The sequence below is a fragment of the Diorhabda sublineata genome, chromosome 2 (assembly GCF_026230105.1).
Source record: "Diorhabda sublineata isolate icDioSubl1.1 chromosome 2, icDioSubl1.1, whole genome shotgun sequence".
NCBI lineage: Eukaryota > Metazoa > Arthropoda > Insecta > Coleoptera > Chrysomelidae > Diorhabda > Diorhabda sublineata.
Window position 1 is genome coordinate 3,077,891 of NC_079475.1, and position 18,108 is coordinate 3,095,998.

Genomic DNA, 18,108 nt, shown 5'->3' on the forward strand with positions numbered 1-18,108 from the left:
TTAAAGAGTTTCATAACGCCTCTGTCTTCGGTTCTTCAGCTGAGATTGGTTCAGGCGTCTCCTTGCAGTGCGTTAGTTAAGCTCGCGGCATTTACTTTTTCGGATCAAATATTCACTCTAGCGGATGCCTCAAACTGTTTGACGTGATTGGTACAAGACATCTTTCTATCGAACGTTGGAGCCTTCACAAAAATTGGCAGTATATATCTCTTGTGCTTGCGGATTGCATAATTTTGTATGTTCGATCTTTTTTTCCTTCTGCTAGAATGTTTTCTGTTCTTGAATTTGCAATCTTTCTCTCTAACACCTTGATTTTTTTGTCCATCGTTGTCATTTTATTCTCCATATTCGATTTAAGGGATGAAATTTGATTTTCGAAGTCAGCTGTAATGTCAGTTTTCAAAGATAACATATCGGCAGAAATATCGCTCTTCATGGTCGAAATATTGTTTTTCATAGTTGAAATCTCGCCTATATTGGCAGATATATCGGTTTTCAAAGTCGAAATGTCGTCATTCATGGTCGAAATATTCTCGTCGATATTAGCTGAAATATCGTTCTTCATAGTCGAAATCTTCTCATCCATATTTTCCGAAATATCGTTTTTTACAGTTGTAATCTTCTCGTCCATATGAGCAGAAAGTCTTTGTACTAATTCACTCTTCTTACCAGCTAAACAAGCACGAATTCATACCAGAAAGAAATTTCTAGACTTTTAGAAAGTAAACAATCAAATAAGTGAAAAGGATTTCCGAGAAACTGGTTCTAAAAACAATATAAACAAATTGCCACTGTGATAAAAACTGTAGATAAAACCGTAGCCGAGGCAACTAAGCAGATGAGTGACAAAAATATATTTTAGTGCCGCGTTACATAGGTATTATATTATTTTCGTAATCGCCAAGATTTAAAAATTCTTGCGAAAATATTTGGAATTGACGTGAGCAGAATAGGTTATAACTGCCGGTAATGGGAATAGAACAGTTTGAAATATACGTAATGTTAAAAGGTTGTAAGCTAGTTGATGTGTAATCGACTACTATCGGATATAAAGCGTGTGATTGTTCAGTTATTTCAGTGCCTAGGTATTACAAAACGATTTCACTGCCGGTTTCTATTTACCAATCAGCATTAATGTTTTACTTTACTACCCCTACGTATATGCATTAAAAATAAGAAAATTGGTTTTAGCTACTGTCACATGAACCCAGTATAGTTTTCTTAAAGGGCATTTTAAATACAAATTGACGTATCTAAGTGTTTTCCGAACACGCCCTCATTTATTCATAAACGAATTTATTCCATTTGGCTGTTTCACACCATATATTCAGTAAGCGTGCTAGATTGATTATGGATGGTAAAATATAATAAATAATAGTTTAAAAAACTAGAGAAACACACTTTAATAGCACAACTAACTAAAAATTGGAAAATAATTTTTTTTACACTTCAAAAAAGAGTAGAGTGGTTCATAAAAGATAATTTTAATATAGTGTAGGGAGGAGAATTGTAATGGACAATTCCTTGAAATGGGAGTTACATATTGACGCCTTATCTAAAAAATTAAGCTGCTCCTATTTTGCGCTGAGATCAGTTTCCAAAAACTGAGCTTTTCCACCTCCTTAACAGTCTATCATGCCCTTATTGAGTCGCATCTCCGACATGCCCTTCCCTTCTGGGTTACGTGTGGTGCGACTCAATTTGAGCGAATCTCCAAACTTCAAAAAGCTTTTAGTTATTTACTCGGACTAAACAGCAGGATTCAATTCCGGGAAAGTTCAAAAGATCAAAAATTCTGGCTCTTCCTTCCTTATTTATCTTTGAATCCGTTTGCCTAATTCGTAGACACACTTCTCCAATTTCAGAAAGGACATTGCACGGCTATCCACTTAGGAACGTGAAGCACGACCTTTACCTACCTACTCCACGTTCAGAATTAGTTAAGGGCGCAATATTTTACAATGCAAAAAAATTCACAATCATAAAAGACATAAAGAAAATTATCATAAATTTTAATTATTTATTGAAAATACTTACAGGAGGTAATTAAACACAATCAAATATTTTCTGGAGGAAATAAGGAAAAGCTTGAAAGATATTAATAATTAAAATATAAAAAATAACATTTATCCTAATAAATATCCTTCGTAGACTCCGGAAGTGTGTAGAAGTGCAAGGTGTCCACTTCGAAAATGTATTATAGATTTTTTTTTGTTTTTATTTGATAAGTTGTAGGCTAACCAACTAAATTTTTCTACATTTCAATTTTTTCCTCATATACCTAAGTAAGACGATATTCGACAGTGTGCAGTTCAATGAGAAATGTTTGATTGTGTTTTAATACCTCCTGTAAGTAATTACAATTCATGATAATTTTCTCAGAATATCTCTTTATGGGGAATGGTTTCCTAAGCATGTCCAACGACCTAAATATCTACATATCTTCTAAATCATGAATTTCATCGAGTTTTTTGTTAAAAAATAGGCCTATAAGGAAACGAAACGAGGGGTCGTACGAGTAATGTTACAGCATGATTTTGTATTAAGTCTCGGATAGGCAATTCAGTATTTCATTATTTCTTATAATTATGCTATAACCATTGTATAAAGAATAGGAACTATTCTTTATACAATGGTATAATTCAGTATATAAAAAATAAGATGTAGGATAAGATTGAGTAAGATGACGAATAGCGAACTTGAGATGTACTGTAGATCAATCATTTCCATTTGAAGTTCCAGGGTTAGGGTCAGTATCAAAAGGATTCTGAAAAATCTTAATTTGATTCGCAATGGCATCAAAGTCTGAGAGACGAGTATCAAAATTTATTTTCAAAGCACTTAAAATTTCGATTGCAAAATCGATAGGATACTCAGTCTCAGTGGTGTGGCTGACTATTTCACATGTTTTAAAATGTGAAAAACATTTACTTCGTAGTTGTGATTTGAACAGTGTCAATTTCTTTCAGAATGATTTGATATTAGTGTATAAATCAGGAAGATGCTGGTTTTCTCCTTGCAATCTCAAATTCAGTTCGTTCACATGTTTTGTCAAATCAACTTAGAATGCCAACTTCCACAGCCATCCGTTATTTTGTAATTCAGTAAGAGGGCGATGCTTTTCATTCAAAAAAATTTAAAGTTCAAAAAAGCGCTGAAGGATTTTCCCACAACTAAGCCAACGTACGGCATTATGATAAGGTAAGTCATTTTCTCTAATCTCTTCAATAAATTGTCGGTGATTCAGCCCAAAAGATCTGATAAAATGATGACAGTTGATATGACTGGTTTCAGAACTTCAGACATATCCAAACATTTTCCACACAAAGATTGTTGATGAATGATACAATGTAAGACTAATGGTTTTGAACCACCGTCATTTTCTACAGCCTTTGACACAAGAGCGACCACTCCTTTATCTTTCCCACTCATGTTTTTGCCTCCATCAGTTGTAATACATTTCAAGTTATTCATGCACTTCATAGCTTTTATCTACTCCTCGAATATAAATCAACACCAGAGCAGTATCTGACACATCCGTTGACTCATCCAAGGCTAAATAATTTTAGCGATGTTTTCTACCCTTCGAGCCACAGTTTTTGCTGACATACTGACAGTTTTAAATAAATTTACCATTTTAGGGCACATTTCTTCGGCTGCTGCAATTATGCATTCTTTGATAATTTCTCCATCGGTGAATGGTTTTTCACGTTTTGCAATTTCAAGAGCCACACTAAAGCTGGCACGAGTTGTAGCCTTTTGTTCAGTTTTGAGTTTTGTAAATGAAGATTGCTGCGATTTCAATCCGTGCTTCATAGCTTCGAATTTTTCTGTCCGCAAACTTCCTGTGTATTTTGAGTAATTTTGAAAATGTTTTGTTTCATTATGACGTTTAATGTTATATTCTTTGAGAACAGCTATGCTTTCATTGAAAATCAAACATAGCGCCTTGTTACTGGACTCAATTACGAAATACTGAATGTTCCACTGATCTTTGAATTTTCTGCATTCACTATCAATTTTTCACTTCTTTTCCATACTACTTAATCACACACAAAAGCAACAATTCAAATCAAAATACTGTTACAAATGTCTTAAACTTAAACACACACAAACACGTTTTAATGAGGTACGCACAATTTTATTTCACAACTGTTCATAGAAACTGACTTGTGGTTGCGCCACTAGCCTTCTTATATATTCCAATTACTGCCAACTAGAAGTGAGTGGAAGACACCAGACCTTTCTCGAACCAACGAGATTATTGTGTACGTGTTATTAGCGCCATCTGTTAGCGATAGAAGGTACTACCTATTTCCGCTTGTGTCCACCGGATGTCGTGTTACGTTACTCCTCATAGCTCGTACTCTACGACTAATCTAAAAATTACAGGTAATGACAGGAAAATTAATAATATGCAGTGCTGCTGTTTTGCGGACTTTAGTCCGATTTGCAGCCTTTTTTAAACGTCGCGTACTTTTTCGGACATTTTTTTTTATCAGTGGACTCTTTCACTTTTTACCACCGGCAACAATGATAATAGGGCTTTGGCCTTCGGAACTTACTGGAGTAATCAATATGGCCCTAAGGCTGGTAAGTTTGAAGACCCCTGCCCTAGAACATTCTAATCCTACTACAGTTCTACAAGTTCTTGAAAATGTTTTAAGTGAAAGTGCAAATCTAAATAACGCTCAGCCATTTATCTCAAGAGCAAAATCAAAATCTAATGAAAAACACCAACTAACACCTTTCTATAATAACAATGGAACTGTAAAATAAATGTAAAAGATAAAAACAGCCTTTTTTAATAATTTCCTGGACGCCGGTTAAAAAAGCTTTAGAACTCATACAAAAAGAGAAAATGGAAAAAGAACGACCAAAAAAATTAATTCAATCAGCAAAAGAAGAAAAATCTAGAAGTGTTAAACTGAAGAAAATAAGCCGCCAAAAAGTGAAATGAAAAACCATTAAGAGAAAGGTGTTTAGCTCATCTTCAGAATCATCTTGTGAAGTTCAGACAATAGACCCTGGAGATGAACTGGAAATTCTGATAATGAAAGGAATTGCATTATATGTGACGACGCATGAAAAAATAATGAACTTGAGTATATGTGTGCCAAATGTGGAGAATGGGCTCGTGCTGCATGCATTGGACTAGACGTGAAAGAAGCAAAAGCTAAAAAGTGGTTTTGTGATTTCTGTCTTTTTATTTTTTGTATTACCTATTGAATAATTATTTTTTTGCTTAAATACATCTTTGACAGCATTGATATTTCTGTGAATAAAATATAAGGAGGGTAGAGGTAGACACTAAGAATTCGGTTCACAAATTTCATAATGGTAGATCTACACCCATTAGTATTTGTTAGTAGTAGTACTGAAATATTGACATTTAATGAATCCACGATAATAGTCTATATGAAGGAATAAAACTTTCTTCAACGAATCAAAATCAAACATTAAAGGTAGGTATTGAATTCCTTATAACATTTATTCCTATTAGTTTTGATAGCTTTAGTGTACTGTGTCAGTGTCACATTCTTTATTCTCACTTTTCCTAAAGCATAAATATTCATTATCCTTTAATGTGAAACGTTCATTATATAGTGCATAACGTCACAGTTGGACGTATGTTTGAACTTAAGAATATCTTTTACATAGTTATATCTTAGATTTTGTGTAATCAAAATCATTTTTATGTTAAAATATATTGAAATCAATCTAATAAAAAGAAATTTAATTCGTACACACATATTTAAATTTTTAAAACTTAACATCTAGAATAAATATTGTATGATTGATTTACCAATTCAAAGTATTGTGATATTTTAAGTCTCACATCACTAGCATATTATTATGTTAGAAACTCATTATTTTGCACCCACAGCTAGAAAAAATACTTTTAAAGTTCAACCAAAAAAATATGGAATGACACACAAAAAGAATAATCTCAATAACCCGTATAGGCAACATATTTTACATATATTTCGCAAGCAATCATTGATTTCTTCTTCTTCTTCTTCCTGCTGTGTATAGGCATCATTGCCTGTTTTTCTTCACGTCATTGCCTCTGCTCAGTCACCTGGGAGGTTGTTGTTGAGATTTTATAAATTATAGAGTTGACAACAATGCAGTTTGTCAATGATCCGTTCATTGGCACTTTTGGCGCGACTTGATGTATTAATTGTAAGGTTAGCTAGTAGTTTTTCACTCACCACGTTGTGTTATATTTTTGACCAAAAATCAATAAACCTTTTATTTGGAGGATGTTTTAATCTAGTGACAACCTAAAACCGTGACGGGTTCTTAACAGATGTCACTCCATCTTTTCCTAGGTCTTCCAAGGCTTCTTTGTCCTGCTGTTGATTTGTCCCTTGATATTTTCACAATTCGTTCTTCCAATCATTGATTTGAAATAATAAATTCACATTATATTCTCTTTATACATGGAAAATGAGATAAGTAATTATTTTTATGTTGTATAATAATTGCTAAAATCTGATCTCCGTAATTTGTACGGACTGTCAATACTACAAATTAATTTTGGATCACCCCGTATTATAAATTTTAACTAGTTCTATCAATAGTAAATATTGAATGTGCCCCTTCGTCACCTTGCGTCCTAGATGCATCTCTAGTATACCTTAACGATAATTCGCCTCTAATATAATATGCATATTAAGTACAGTGTGCTACTAAAAACATGCGTCCTTACCTTGAAATTACGCTACAGTTGCACATTACTCGTATATGTAGTTCAATAACATTCAACAAAATGTAGTCTGTTACAGAAATAATTACTCATATTCCTAAAAAAAGGGTTAAAGAGCAAATTTAAAAATTAAGGATGAAGCAAGAATTAATTTGTGTTTCCAGTATTAATTACATGTCATTTGGTTAGCAGTGATCCTGACAAGACAATAGAAGAGCAAATTGAATTTAAGCTAATAGTTTCTTACCATAATAGACTTATTTTTACATTATTATGTAATTTATTAGTTATTTTTAATTGATCAAATTAAAGCCAAAACAGTTTAATTGTAAGTTCAGTTTTCTTTGATTTCTTTGTCATAAGAATTAATATAATAAGGTTTATTTAAAGAAATATAAACTATTAAACATTTCTACTACGGACCTGCACGATTTTTCCCAACGCACTCCCACAGCTACCGTGACTATGCGACGCATGTTAAGGGTTGTTTTATTTTATTTGGTAATTGCGCTTGCGCATCCGCAAGACGCGCCCTATAGATTACAGCCCAGTCGAGGCCAGACCGAGAGCACCTGTTACATTTGCCATTTACACGCCAGGGAGGACGGTACGACCGAAGGCAGAATAAATCGTAATCAAGTGGCATAAAATTATCAGTTATTCGCGTGTGAAATAAAATTTAACATGTCTGAGCAAGAAGCATCTACTAACGCTACCATTGAAGAACCAAAAACTGAAAAAAAGGAAAACGCCTCTGAAGAAGCGAAAGATGTGAAAGAAAATGGAAACGGGGAAGTCGAACCTGTTGCCGAGAATGAAAAAGAAGCCCCGAAAGAAATGAGAGCTGTTGTTTTAACTGGATTTGGTGGCTTGAAATCTGTCAAGATTCTGAAGAAACCAGAGCCAACTGTAAACGAAGGCGAAGTTTTAATCAGAGTCAAAGCATGGTAAGCTCATGTTTTTCATTCATTGATTTTTGCCGGTATTTGATAACTTTTTCATATCGGTAGTTTTTGTTTGGAATGTTATAAAAACGGATTGAAAAAGTTTTTAAGGTCGTTTTTATAAATACTTATTTTCAAAAAGAATAACAAAATAAATGTACGTTTATTGTTTATTGCCATCAATATTCTTTACTAAGATATCAATTGTTTAAAAAGTTTAAATATGTTTTGCGATTTAAATGGTATTAATAGAATAACTATGTTTTTATGATACGTGTACAATATTGTTTTATTTTTTCGCACCAATTTTTTTACAAAAAAAATAATTTCATGAAATAAAATCGGATTTTCATGTGATTATATAAATTCAGATCAATGTAATGTAATTTAAAAAAATTATTGATATTTAGTTGGCACCATACTTAAAAACGACAAATTTTCACAATTACAGTATAAAGTACACCAATTTCAGTGGGTGTGTCCCATGACAGAAGCCAAAGTAATAAAAATTTTATAATTCCTAATTAAAAATATGAAAAATTGTTGATGACTAAGTAGAATTTTATTTAATAGCAACTATTAATAATTGGTTGTTATTAATATTACTTTTTGCGGATGGATAAGACTAATTGAAATTTTGTTTTTAAGAAATTGTTTCAAATGCTTATATTTTAAGCAATAGAAAGCGAGCAATGAGAATTTAACGAAAACAAATTTGTCGCTAATTGATTGCAAAGAAATTAATTTGTTGCTTTAGTCCATTCCTCAGAAACGAAATCAATATGTACAAATTTCACATTAAGATGTGAAAGCTCGTTCCATATGGAACATTTCATTGATGATCTGTTATCAAAACATTAATTTTATTTCTTATGATAAAATTTTGTTATAAAAATGCCTTTTTAGTAACATTGTAATAATTATCTAGTCTTTAAGTCTGCTATTATAATTGCCTATAGAGCTAGCAACACAATAGAAACAAAATCGATTTTTGAGAAAATTATTTTGGAATTGAGTTTCACAGATAATTTTGAATGCATTTGAAATTACTTTGAAATTATTTACTGATTGATTTCGCTCTTTGCTTACAAAACTGGCAAAAAATAAGAAATCGGCCATATTTTTCAACATAATTTTTCGTGGATTCAATTTTGTCAGCTTGATTTCAGTTTGTGTTTGTCACAAAACATGGTCGATGTCTTGTTAGATTTTGTTGATGGTTCTGGAAGCAATTTATAACTAGGATATTAATTGCTTTCAGAACAGAATTAATTAATAAGCATTCATAACATTGAACAAATTATAAGTGAATTTTCTTCTAAAGAATGTTTAGATGTTATTTTATTACCAAAAAATTTTATATCTTTTCTAAGTAAAAAAATATTCAGTGACTATTAGCAACAATTTCTAGAGAGTAATTGATTGACACTTTCTATAGCAAATATTTTTCATTCTGTTCCTCCTCTAAATGTTATAGGCAATATCTTTAGTCAGAATCATGAATTTATGTGTTTTGTAAGAATTGGAATTTAGTTTTGAAGTAGCAATCTGGTGACTAAACAAGAATGTTTATGCCTAAGAAAATTTTCTTTTCATGTTCAAGATTTTCAACATTTTTCTTGGGACACTAACTTTGGCATATTTTTTCCAACCAACCTCGATTTTAGACTTTTCAGGCATTAATTCAACAACTGCCTATCAACCAAATTTTCATTTTTTGGAGAAAATTGATAATTTTTTCATATGTAAATGATGAACACTGACATTAACATGCGAGTATACATAAACAATTCCATTGTTAGTTTTGTCATAACAAAAACTTTATTTTTTAGGAAATCGCCAAATATGAAATTTTATATGAATTTTATAGCAAGTATCATAATGATTGTTGGTTTGATATATAACATAAATCTGTTTTACTGAATTGACTGCATTTTATTATTTGTTGTCAACTGTCTCTTAATTCCGATATTTTGAATGCCATAGGAATTTATTTGGCATTGGTGTCATGTATCTTAAGATATTATTCTTCAGTCTGGCATCTAAGTTGGAATTTTTGGAATCGTTAGTAACATTCATACTGAACACACTGTTTACACTACCACTACTCCAACATTCACAATTACAATGCCTGAAGCGAGTTTCGATAACCAAGTTACGTCTTCAGAGACTAACTTCACCTTCAGCCTCTGATAATTATTACAATGTTACTACAAAGGCATTTTTATAACAAAATTTTATCATAAGAAATGAAATTAATGTTTTGATAACAGATCATCAATGAATTGTTCCATATGGAACGATTTGATAATTTATTTGTAAGCTTTTTGCTATCTTAATGTGAAATTTGTACATATTGATTTCGTTTCTGAGGAATGGACTAAAGCAACAAATTAATTCCTTTGCAATCAATTAGCGACAAATTTGTTTTCATTAAATTCTCATTGCTCGCTTTCTATTGCTTAAAATATAAGCATTTGAAACAATTTCTTAAAAACAAAATTTCAATTAGTCTTATCCATCCGCAAAAAGTAATATTAATAACAACCAATTATTAATAGTTGCTATTAAATAAAATTCTACTTAGTCATCAACAATTTTTCATATTTTTAATTAGGAATTATAAAATTTTTATTACTTTGGCTTCTGTCATGGGACACACCCACTGAAATTGATGTACTTTATACTGTAATTGTGAAAATTTGTCGTTTTTAAGTATGGTGCCAACTAAATTGATCTGAATTTATATAATCACATGAAAATCCGATTTTTTTTCGTGAAATTAGATATCATTCAACAATCTACTCACATATCTATGTAGAATAATTTGACCTTAATTTTGTTCATCCCAGTTTTCACATAAATTTTTTACCTTGCATATCTTAATTATGTGTCCAAAAAAGTGTATAACATTATCAGTGTGATTGAAAATATTAAAAAACAAGTAGGTTAAAGAAGTATCCTGCTTTTAGAATTATAATATTCACATACCTTGACACATTTCATTGTAAAAATATTTTAATTACCGGAATCTATTAAAGATAAGAATGGTTTTATATGAAAGACAAGTGTTATTTTAGTTTAATTTTGAAATTTTGAATGAAACTATTTCTACTGTCTACATCTTGAGTGGTGATAATTTATTATTTATTTTTAGATTAATAAATCAGACTGATGATTTTTTTTTCACTATTTCAAAAATAATGAAATCTAAGACTTATATATTTGGATTACCATGGAGGATATACTTTATATTATTGTGTTGGTTGCCAACAAGTTCAAATAATGTCGTTCTTGTTAAATTAGACAGCATGCTTAGATGGTAATTTAGACGCAAGCACAATTCATAAAATTAATTTAATAGAGTAATCTTGTTTTACAACAATAAAAAAACTTACTTGACAATTTTTATAATGTTTTACCAATTTGGGACTTTCACCGTTCCATTTTACTGGTATTAAGTGATTATTACAGAAATTTATTAGTACTTCGTAGTTATTTTTCAATTGTAATTTAGTTTAATATGCAACAAAGTTTTATTGTTTGAACAATATTGTGTTAAGGGTTATAGGATGTGTCTAGGGTAAGGTTAAGTTAGGCGATGAGTTTTTGGAGAGAGACTGGTGTCATTTGACGGCACTCTGGGAGCACTCTACATCATCAAAGTATTTAATTTTAGGCTCATACCCGGTACAGTCTTCAGAACTATGATTCTCGCAACCTCACTATATAAAGTGATGTTCCACTTCCTATTCTGACGCCTCGAAAATGAACACTTGTAGAGAAGCACTCTTCTTTCTTGAAAAGTACAGATCACTTCTTTTTAAGGTCAAAAGCACAAAAATAGGAACTATTTTTCTGTGAGTTTATTTGATATAAAATTTCATTCTGTTTCAGAAAAATATTTCGCAAATCAGTTTTTTTAACTGGGAGAGTCAGAGAAACCACAAAGTGTACGAACCAGCTTCAAATGCTCTGATTTCGAATTTATTTTATCTTTACTTCATCTGTATTGTTTAAAAAAATTGAAGTTATTTTATTTTAACAAAAACTTTTATTGTAAATTAAGGCGAAAGATATTTTCTATCAAATACATGCAAATTATTTTATACCATGGCAGGGGAACAATAATATTTTTTTTATAATTAATTTTCTTAAAGAATTTTCCTGCTTTAAAAATCCACGCTGTCCTCGCGTTTTCTCTTCCGAAACTGCCACTTTTCAATACATGCACCTTATGAGGAGAATTTTTAGATTCGATTCGAAGAAAACTAAAAAGCATCATGAGTAAATGAATTTAACGGAGTTTGATTAATAGTTTGCAAACATTTCGAACAAACCCAATTTTTTTTTTCGGTTTTAGCCATATGCAATACATCGTCCAGTAATCGTCTTCATTCAAAATTTCAAAGCTAAATTATTAATATTGAAAAAGTAATATTCTCCAAAATAAAAGCAATATTTTGCTGATAATTTGTAGTAGAAATATCGACTATTTAGGCTACCACACTGTCTATGCTAGTTAAATCCCATTTGGACGAATTTAAAAAGATCAGGAGCAATGCTAAATAGAACCCTCAAATTTTTAGATCTTCGAAATATTCTTTTACAAGATATTGTAAATATGGAGAAACATATATTACGGGAAAAAATTAAATTAGTTTGTGGCAAATAGATTTTACTACTGATAACTATGAGAATAAATTTATTGTTTAATGAAACTATTAGTGATACACAGAGTAGAAGTTATTATGAATAAAATTAAAACATAAACTGGTATGATATCAATATATTTTTATTTCTGTTAATTACACTACAATAAAAAGAATATCTTTGTTTCACCATATCCATGTTTTGAATTTCTTTTATCTCCCTAATTTACAATCGTAAATTCTCCATAAGAATAAATGAAACCGCCATCATTCAGAGCGATAGTGAAATTTTAAGAACATCGAGCATTGATTGTCCAACTAATTTTTTTCATATTATTTCTTCTTTCAAATATATTTCAAAATAGTTGCAATATTGTCCCTTTCATTTACATTAATATTGATAAAACTTATTTTGAACACGAATAAAAAATCACTAGTAGAAAAATTTATCGATTGAAAATTGTAAATGTGAATGGGGAATCGGCTGTTCGAATTATGCTTATAAAGTTTTCGGCTGTTCTCTGTTGCACAAATTTATACAGTTCAACTTATGGCCGTTTTCTTCACTTGTAGTTATTCTTCGGTTAACGTTATTCTCCAGATAACACAAATTTAAGAAATAAATCCTCAGTTATTTCTGTTTCATTTTTAAAGAAGTATTCGGTAAATACTAACTAATACTTCATAATTAGCAGTCAACCCTTGGGATTTTTGAAGAAAACGACCATTTAAATTTATAACTTTTAATATAAAATTGAAGCTGCCCGTTATTTAGGAGTGATCATAATTCTAGTTCACAAGGAAATATTAATAATAGAATAAGTCGGTCATAACTACTTCCAACTTGTCATCGGTGTAGGTTCGATTCAAATACAAAAAAAAAAATATTTTCATGTTTAGTCTTGAATATACGAACATATAATAATGGAGCTTACAACTAGCATTGATTATTTGTTAATATTAAGAAGGAAACATCAAAATACAAACATATTCTTATTATTTTTGTACAGGGTGATTGATTAATGTGATAGAGTTCAATGCCTCCTTTGTCCTTTGAGATATCAATTTGAAAATTTGGGGGATTATATCAATTCTTAGTCTTAACATTTTAAAATTACTTACAATCTTACTGGGTGTTCCAGAATGCTGTGCCATATCAAAGTTATATTTTTTAAATGATGCACAATATATTTTATTACATATTTGGAATAAGCTTGACTTCCCCATTACAATAGTATAAGGTTATGATGAGTTTCAGAATGCAGTGCCATATATATTTGTTCCTGTAAGTTATTTGTAATATACTCATTTTTTTTATACTTGCAATTAACCCTCTACATACTAAACAGCAATGATAAAATGTCAGGATTTGACTTCATTATTATCATAGCCAATACACAAAGATAATTGTTAAATGATTAGATATACGTACATAATTATTGTTTTGCCCAGAAAAAATCAAAACATCTCAAGGACTGATGATTTAAGGTATGAAGAATCCTTGAAAAAATATGTTAATAATTCTTTTCGATACTCATATAAAATACAGGGTGATTCGTTAAGAAAAAGACGAGAAAATGATGTATTAGTTTTTTTATTCATCCCGTATCAGATTCAATGATTATTAACGAAATAAATAATTTTCCAAAATTATTACTACTATTCAATTGCTTTTGCCGCAACAGATCTTTCTTATTCTTGAACATCTCTTACATTGTACAGGGTATTGAACATGTTACGATTTTTATGAAAAATTGGTTATAACTTTTTAAATAACACGTAGAACACATCATATTTCTCTATGATATGTGATATGGAAGTCAAGTTGATTCCACATATGCAATAAAATATAGGGTTTTCAATTTAAGAAAATGTAACTTTGATATGGCACAGCATTCTGGAACACCATGTGAGATTGTGAATAATTTTAAAATGTGAAGACTAATGATGGAATTTTTAAATTGATATCTCAAAGGACAAAGGCGGCACTGAATTTTATTACGCTAATTAATCACACCCAGAATATTGACCAAAATCTGCTTATAATATAAAAACGATTAGCTGCTCATAAGGCTATATATAAATAAATAGTAAATCCTTAAATAGTTAATTCAAGTTTCCTCCATTATCATTTTTATGAAGCAAAATAAACCATTATGAATGATAACAATTCTTAGTAATATCAGTTAATTGACCTCGGATATATGTAAACACAAACATATTGCTTATGAATCATGTTATATATATATTTATATATATATATATGTATATATATATATATATATATATATATATATATATATATATATATATATATATATATATATATATAAATTCAGCTTTCTCGAATGTTTTTATATGGTTTTCTTGATAAATCGTCTCGATTCTACGTCTCTTGATACAAATCAAGTTTATTGGTTCTTGAATTTTATGAATTTGATATTTTTGTTTAAAGAGAAAAATTTGAATACATAAGAGGTCGATAGCTCGGAATATCTATTAAAAGGTGTACACTTTGGTGTGTGATTGTCACAACCAACCCCAGAACAATCACATTATTTAGCAAGTTTCAAAATAAAATCAGTTTTAACCGTACCATACCAGGATATGATATCTCTAAAATTTGGCATTTTTTTAATTATGGATGGGTTTCTCAGCGTTATGTATTTGAATCTTTTATGAATATATTTTTTGTCTTATATTTGACGTTTAACTTATTTTAAAATTTAAATTTCATTTTTACGGAATGATTTTGTTCTTAATGCAATTTTTATTTTTCAATAGCTGTTTTCTTGAATTTTAAAATAAATTCCAATAGAAAATATTTTATCATTTCGACCTTTCTTTTGTCAAAAATATAAAAAATGAGTCTCTCTACAAATGGCCAAAAAATGTAATTATATTTTGTATATGTTGTTCTTATTACTAGATTATGCAAACATTAATTAAAGTTGATTTTGACGTTTTCAATTTTTTTAAAGTTATAGAATAATAAAGGTAAAAGAAGTAATTATATTTTAATATATTAGAAAAATCTCGTATATTAACGGAATATTATACCTAACTACACGAACCAGATAGAAGTGCCGAGTTGTCTTCAGTTCAGATTATAAGGTGTTTGAACGCTCAAAAGAGATTCATAAAATCAATATGTTCCCTTTCTTATATAAAAATTTGAATTGTGACAATTAACGACAGAAAATCTTTGTGTTGAAACAGCTTGTATTTTTATTGTAGGTTATCTATTAATTCATATATTCGAATCAGTGACATTAGAAGTGTTAAACCCGGAAGAAATTGATCATGTTTATACATAGAACTTCCTACTGCCTTCTATTTCTCGTTATGTCTTTCTAATTAGTTATATTTGTGGTAGTTCACAGTTCCTTTTTCAATTTTTCACCAGTTGTTTCTGGATTTCATTGAGTACCTATCAGTCACAAGTATAGGTTGCCGTGTGTCAGATTTCTTTATGCATGTATTGTTCTTGAAACCTTTTTTTGATCTCATTAAAATTCTGAGCATTTTACAACGATTACTACTAAACTCAACAATTCTCCTCTCTTTCGAAGACGTGTTGCTTGAAAACTACTCTCCACGATTATTAATTTTCCTTATTCTTACCGTGTTTGTACTATACCCATATATTTAGTTTCAATTTCGTTAATAATAACTTGGCAACTTTCTTCCTAGACCTTGTTACTGTTATCATAATTTGTATGTATGAAAGGACATCTCAAACAATTTCATGAAAGTTTTTAGTGTAAGCATCATTCATCATACATCAGATAATATGAGAATTCATCCCAAAAGTTGATCAGTGTTTCATAAGTAGCTCTTGCAACATCCACTTTAATCCCGTTTCTTGATCTGGAAAGGTCAGTTGGTAGTGGAGGTATATACAAACAATCTTTCATGAACCCTCAATGGTAGAATTTACGTCGTACTTCCATATATTATGACAGCGAGGCGGCGCATCATTCTTCTGAACAAGTTATCTTGTTGTTATCTTTTTCAAACTGAGGAAAGTATTATAGCTGCAGAATATCAAGATAAGAAGTACCAGTTGTTTCTCCAAAAAGAATGTATAAACTTTCGCCGGAATATGGCACAAAATCTTTAATTAACATTTCTACCATCGCGTGAGCATGTTTTAAGCCTTAGACCTGCAAGGTGTATACAGGTGCAAGGTCGAAGATGATATGATCCAAAAAAATTTAACTGCCATCAATAGTGAATTTGGCCATGGTCTGTAGGTTTTACAGCCTGTAACAACTGCAAACTATAAGGAAGTAGTTGTAAGCGACTTCTTAAACTTTCCGAGTAGTTATCAGAAAAATTAGTAATTCACGAGTAGCCCTGCTACAAGGGATTTCTTTGGGCTACATTTGAACGATTTTTGTACTTGTTCAACCATCGCTTCATTAATTCTTGGTCGTTATGTACTCTTTTTTTCACAAATTCAGTCAGTATTGTCGCACTGATCATATTCAAAATGTTTGAAAAACAAAATTTAGTTCAACGTGCTGAAATTTGTAAAAACAATAATTCAACTCGACAAGAAGTTATTACCATCGGCATTCGCTTTCTTCTATGTACGGAGTTCATAAAAAAACTACCTGCTAAGAAAAATATCGATTTGCATATTTTGTTAAAAATACTAAAAGTAAAAAACAAGTTCAATTGGCTTGTCTTTCTCCAACCTTAGTTGCTACTCATCAACATCTTTTTCGGGTATATTACCAAGTTCAAGTGAGGCTTGGTTATCAACTACATCCTACAGATTGAGGTTAGAAGTTGGTCAACAATACATTAAAACCCGTTCAAACATCACTCCCACCTGCGCCGGAAAAACTGCTGAACACATTTTTTTGGAACTGCAAAAAGTGATGCAGCGTTAAATGTGGTTGCAAAAAAGTCGGTCTCGCTCTTATATTGAATCACCAACAGTGATTTGATTCCAACGAGGTGTCATGCTATTAACGCTAGTTACATGCACTCAGAATGAGAAGAAGAATTTGAAAGTTATGACTCAGAGGATTAAATTTCACAACTTTTTTTAATTTAAATTGCTTTTATCTTTTCAATCTCTGCTAATTAAACATGATCATAATAGACCTGCGGAATAGGCTTATCCGGGAACCATGTTAAAAAACAATACCTCATAGGTAGCGTGGAAACGTGTAAATATTATGACGATTACAATTTTTTGAATCATTATATCTTAGAATCCTCATTATATCTTGTAGGAAAAAATATATTGATACGTTTTTTGCAGATAATTTTATGATCTACAATTTTTGTCTAAGATATTTTGATGATAAAACACCGTTATGCTGAAAATCTCGAAAAACTCATTTTTTTGATCCACTCACAAGAATGATGAGGAACTTTCAAATTTTATTTTCAATTATATTTTAAGCAATTTTACTGATTTTCAGGTTGATGTTAATTTATGTAACTTTCTTCTTTGCTTTTAATTCCTTTTATAGTCCTTAGATAATTTCTTCTCCACACGATTATAGCATTTTTTTTATTGAAATACATTTTCTTGAAAGCTTTCTCTAACGAATACTTATTCGTTTTCAAACTTCCCGTAGTGTGCTTCGGCTTATTCAGGGTAATCCTTATATCATCTAGAACCGTGACAAGAATTTTATCTGTTGTCGGAAATTATTTTCTAAAGAAGAATGCATGTACTTTCCTTGAATCTCTTTCTTTCAAATATTTTCTTTTTGAAATTTTGGTTTTTCTGGAGCTTTCCGTGATGTTTCAAACTCGCCACATTTCTCTTCTTGAA

The 18,108-nt window shown here is 30.5% G+C and overlaps 1 protein-coding gene across 1 annotated transcript in view; it reads left to right on the forward strand.

The window, feature by feature from the left end:
- Positions 1-6,173: 6,173 nt before the first annotated feature.
- The window catches only part of LOC130440553 (synaptic vesicle membrane protein VAT-1 homolog-like), a 62,472-nt gene continuing 50,537 nt past the window's right edge, over positions 6,174-18,108 (forward strand). The window contains exon 1 of the mRNA XM_056773799.1: positions 6,174-7,659. Within this exon, the coding sequence (XP_056629777.1) occupies positions 7,397-7,659 (263 nt within the window). The 5' untranslated portion in view covers positions 6,174-7,396. The remainder of the gene's footprint in view (positions 7,660-18,108) is intronic.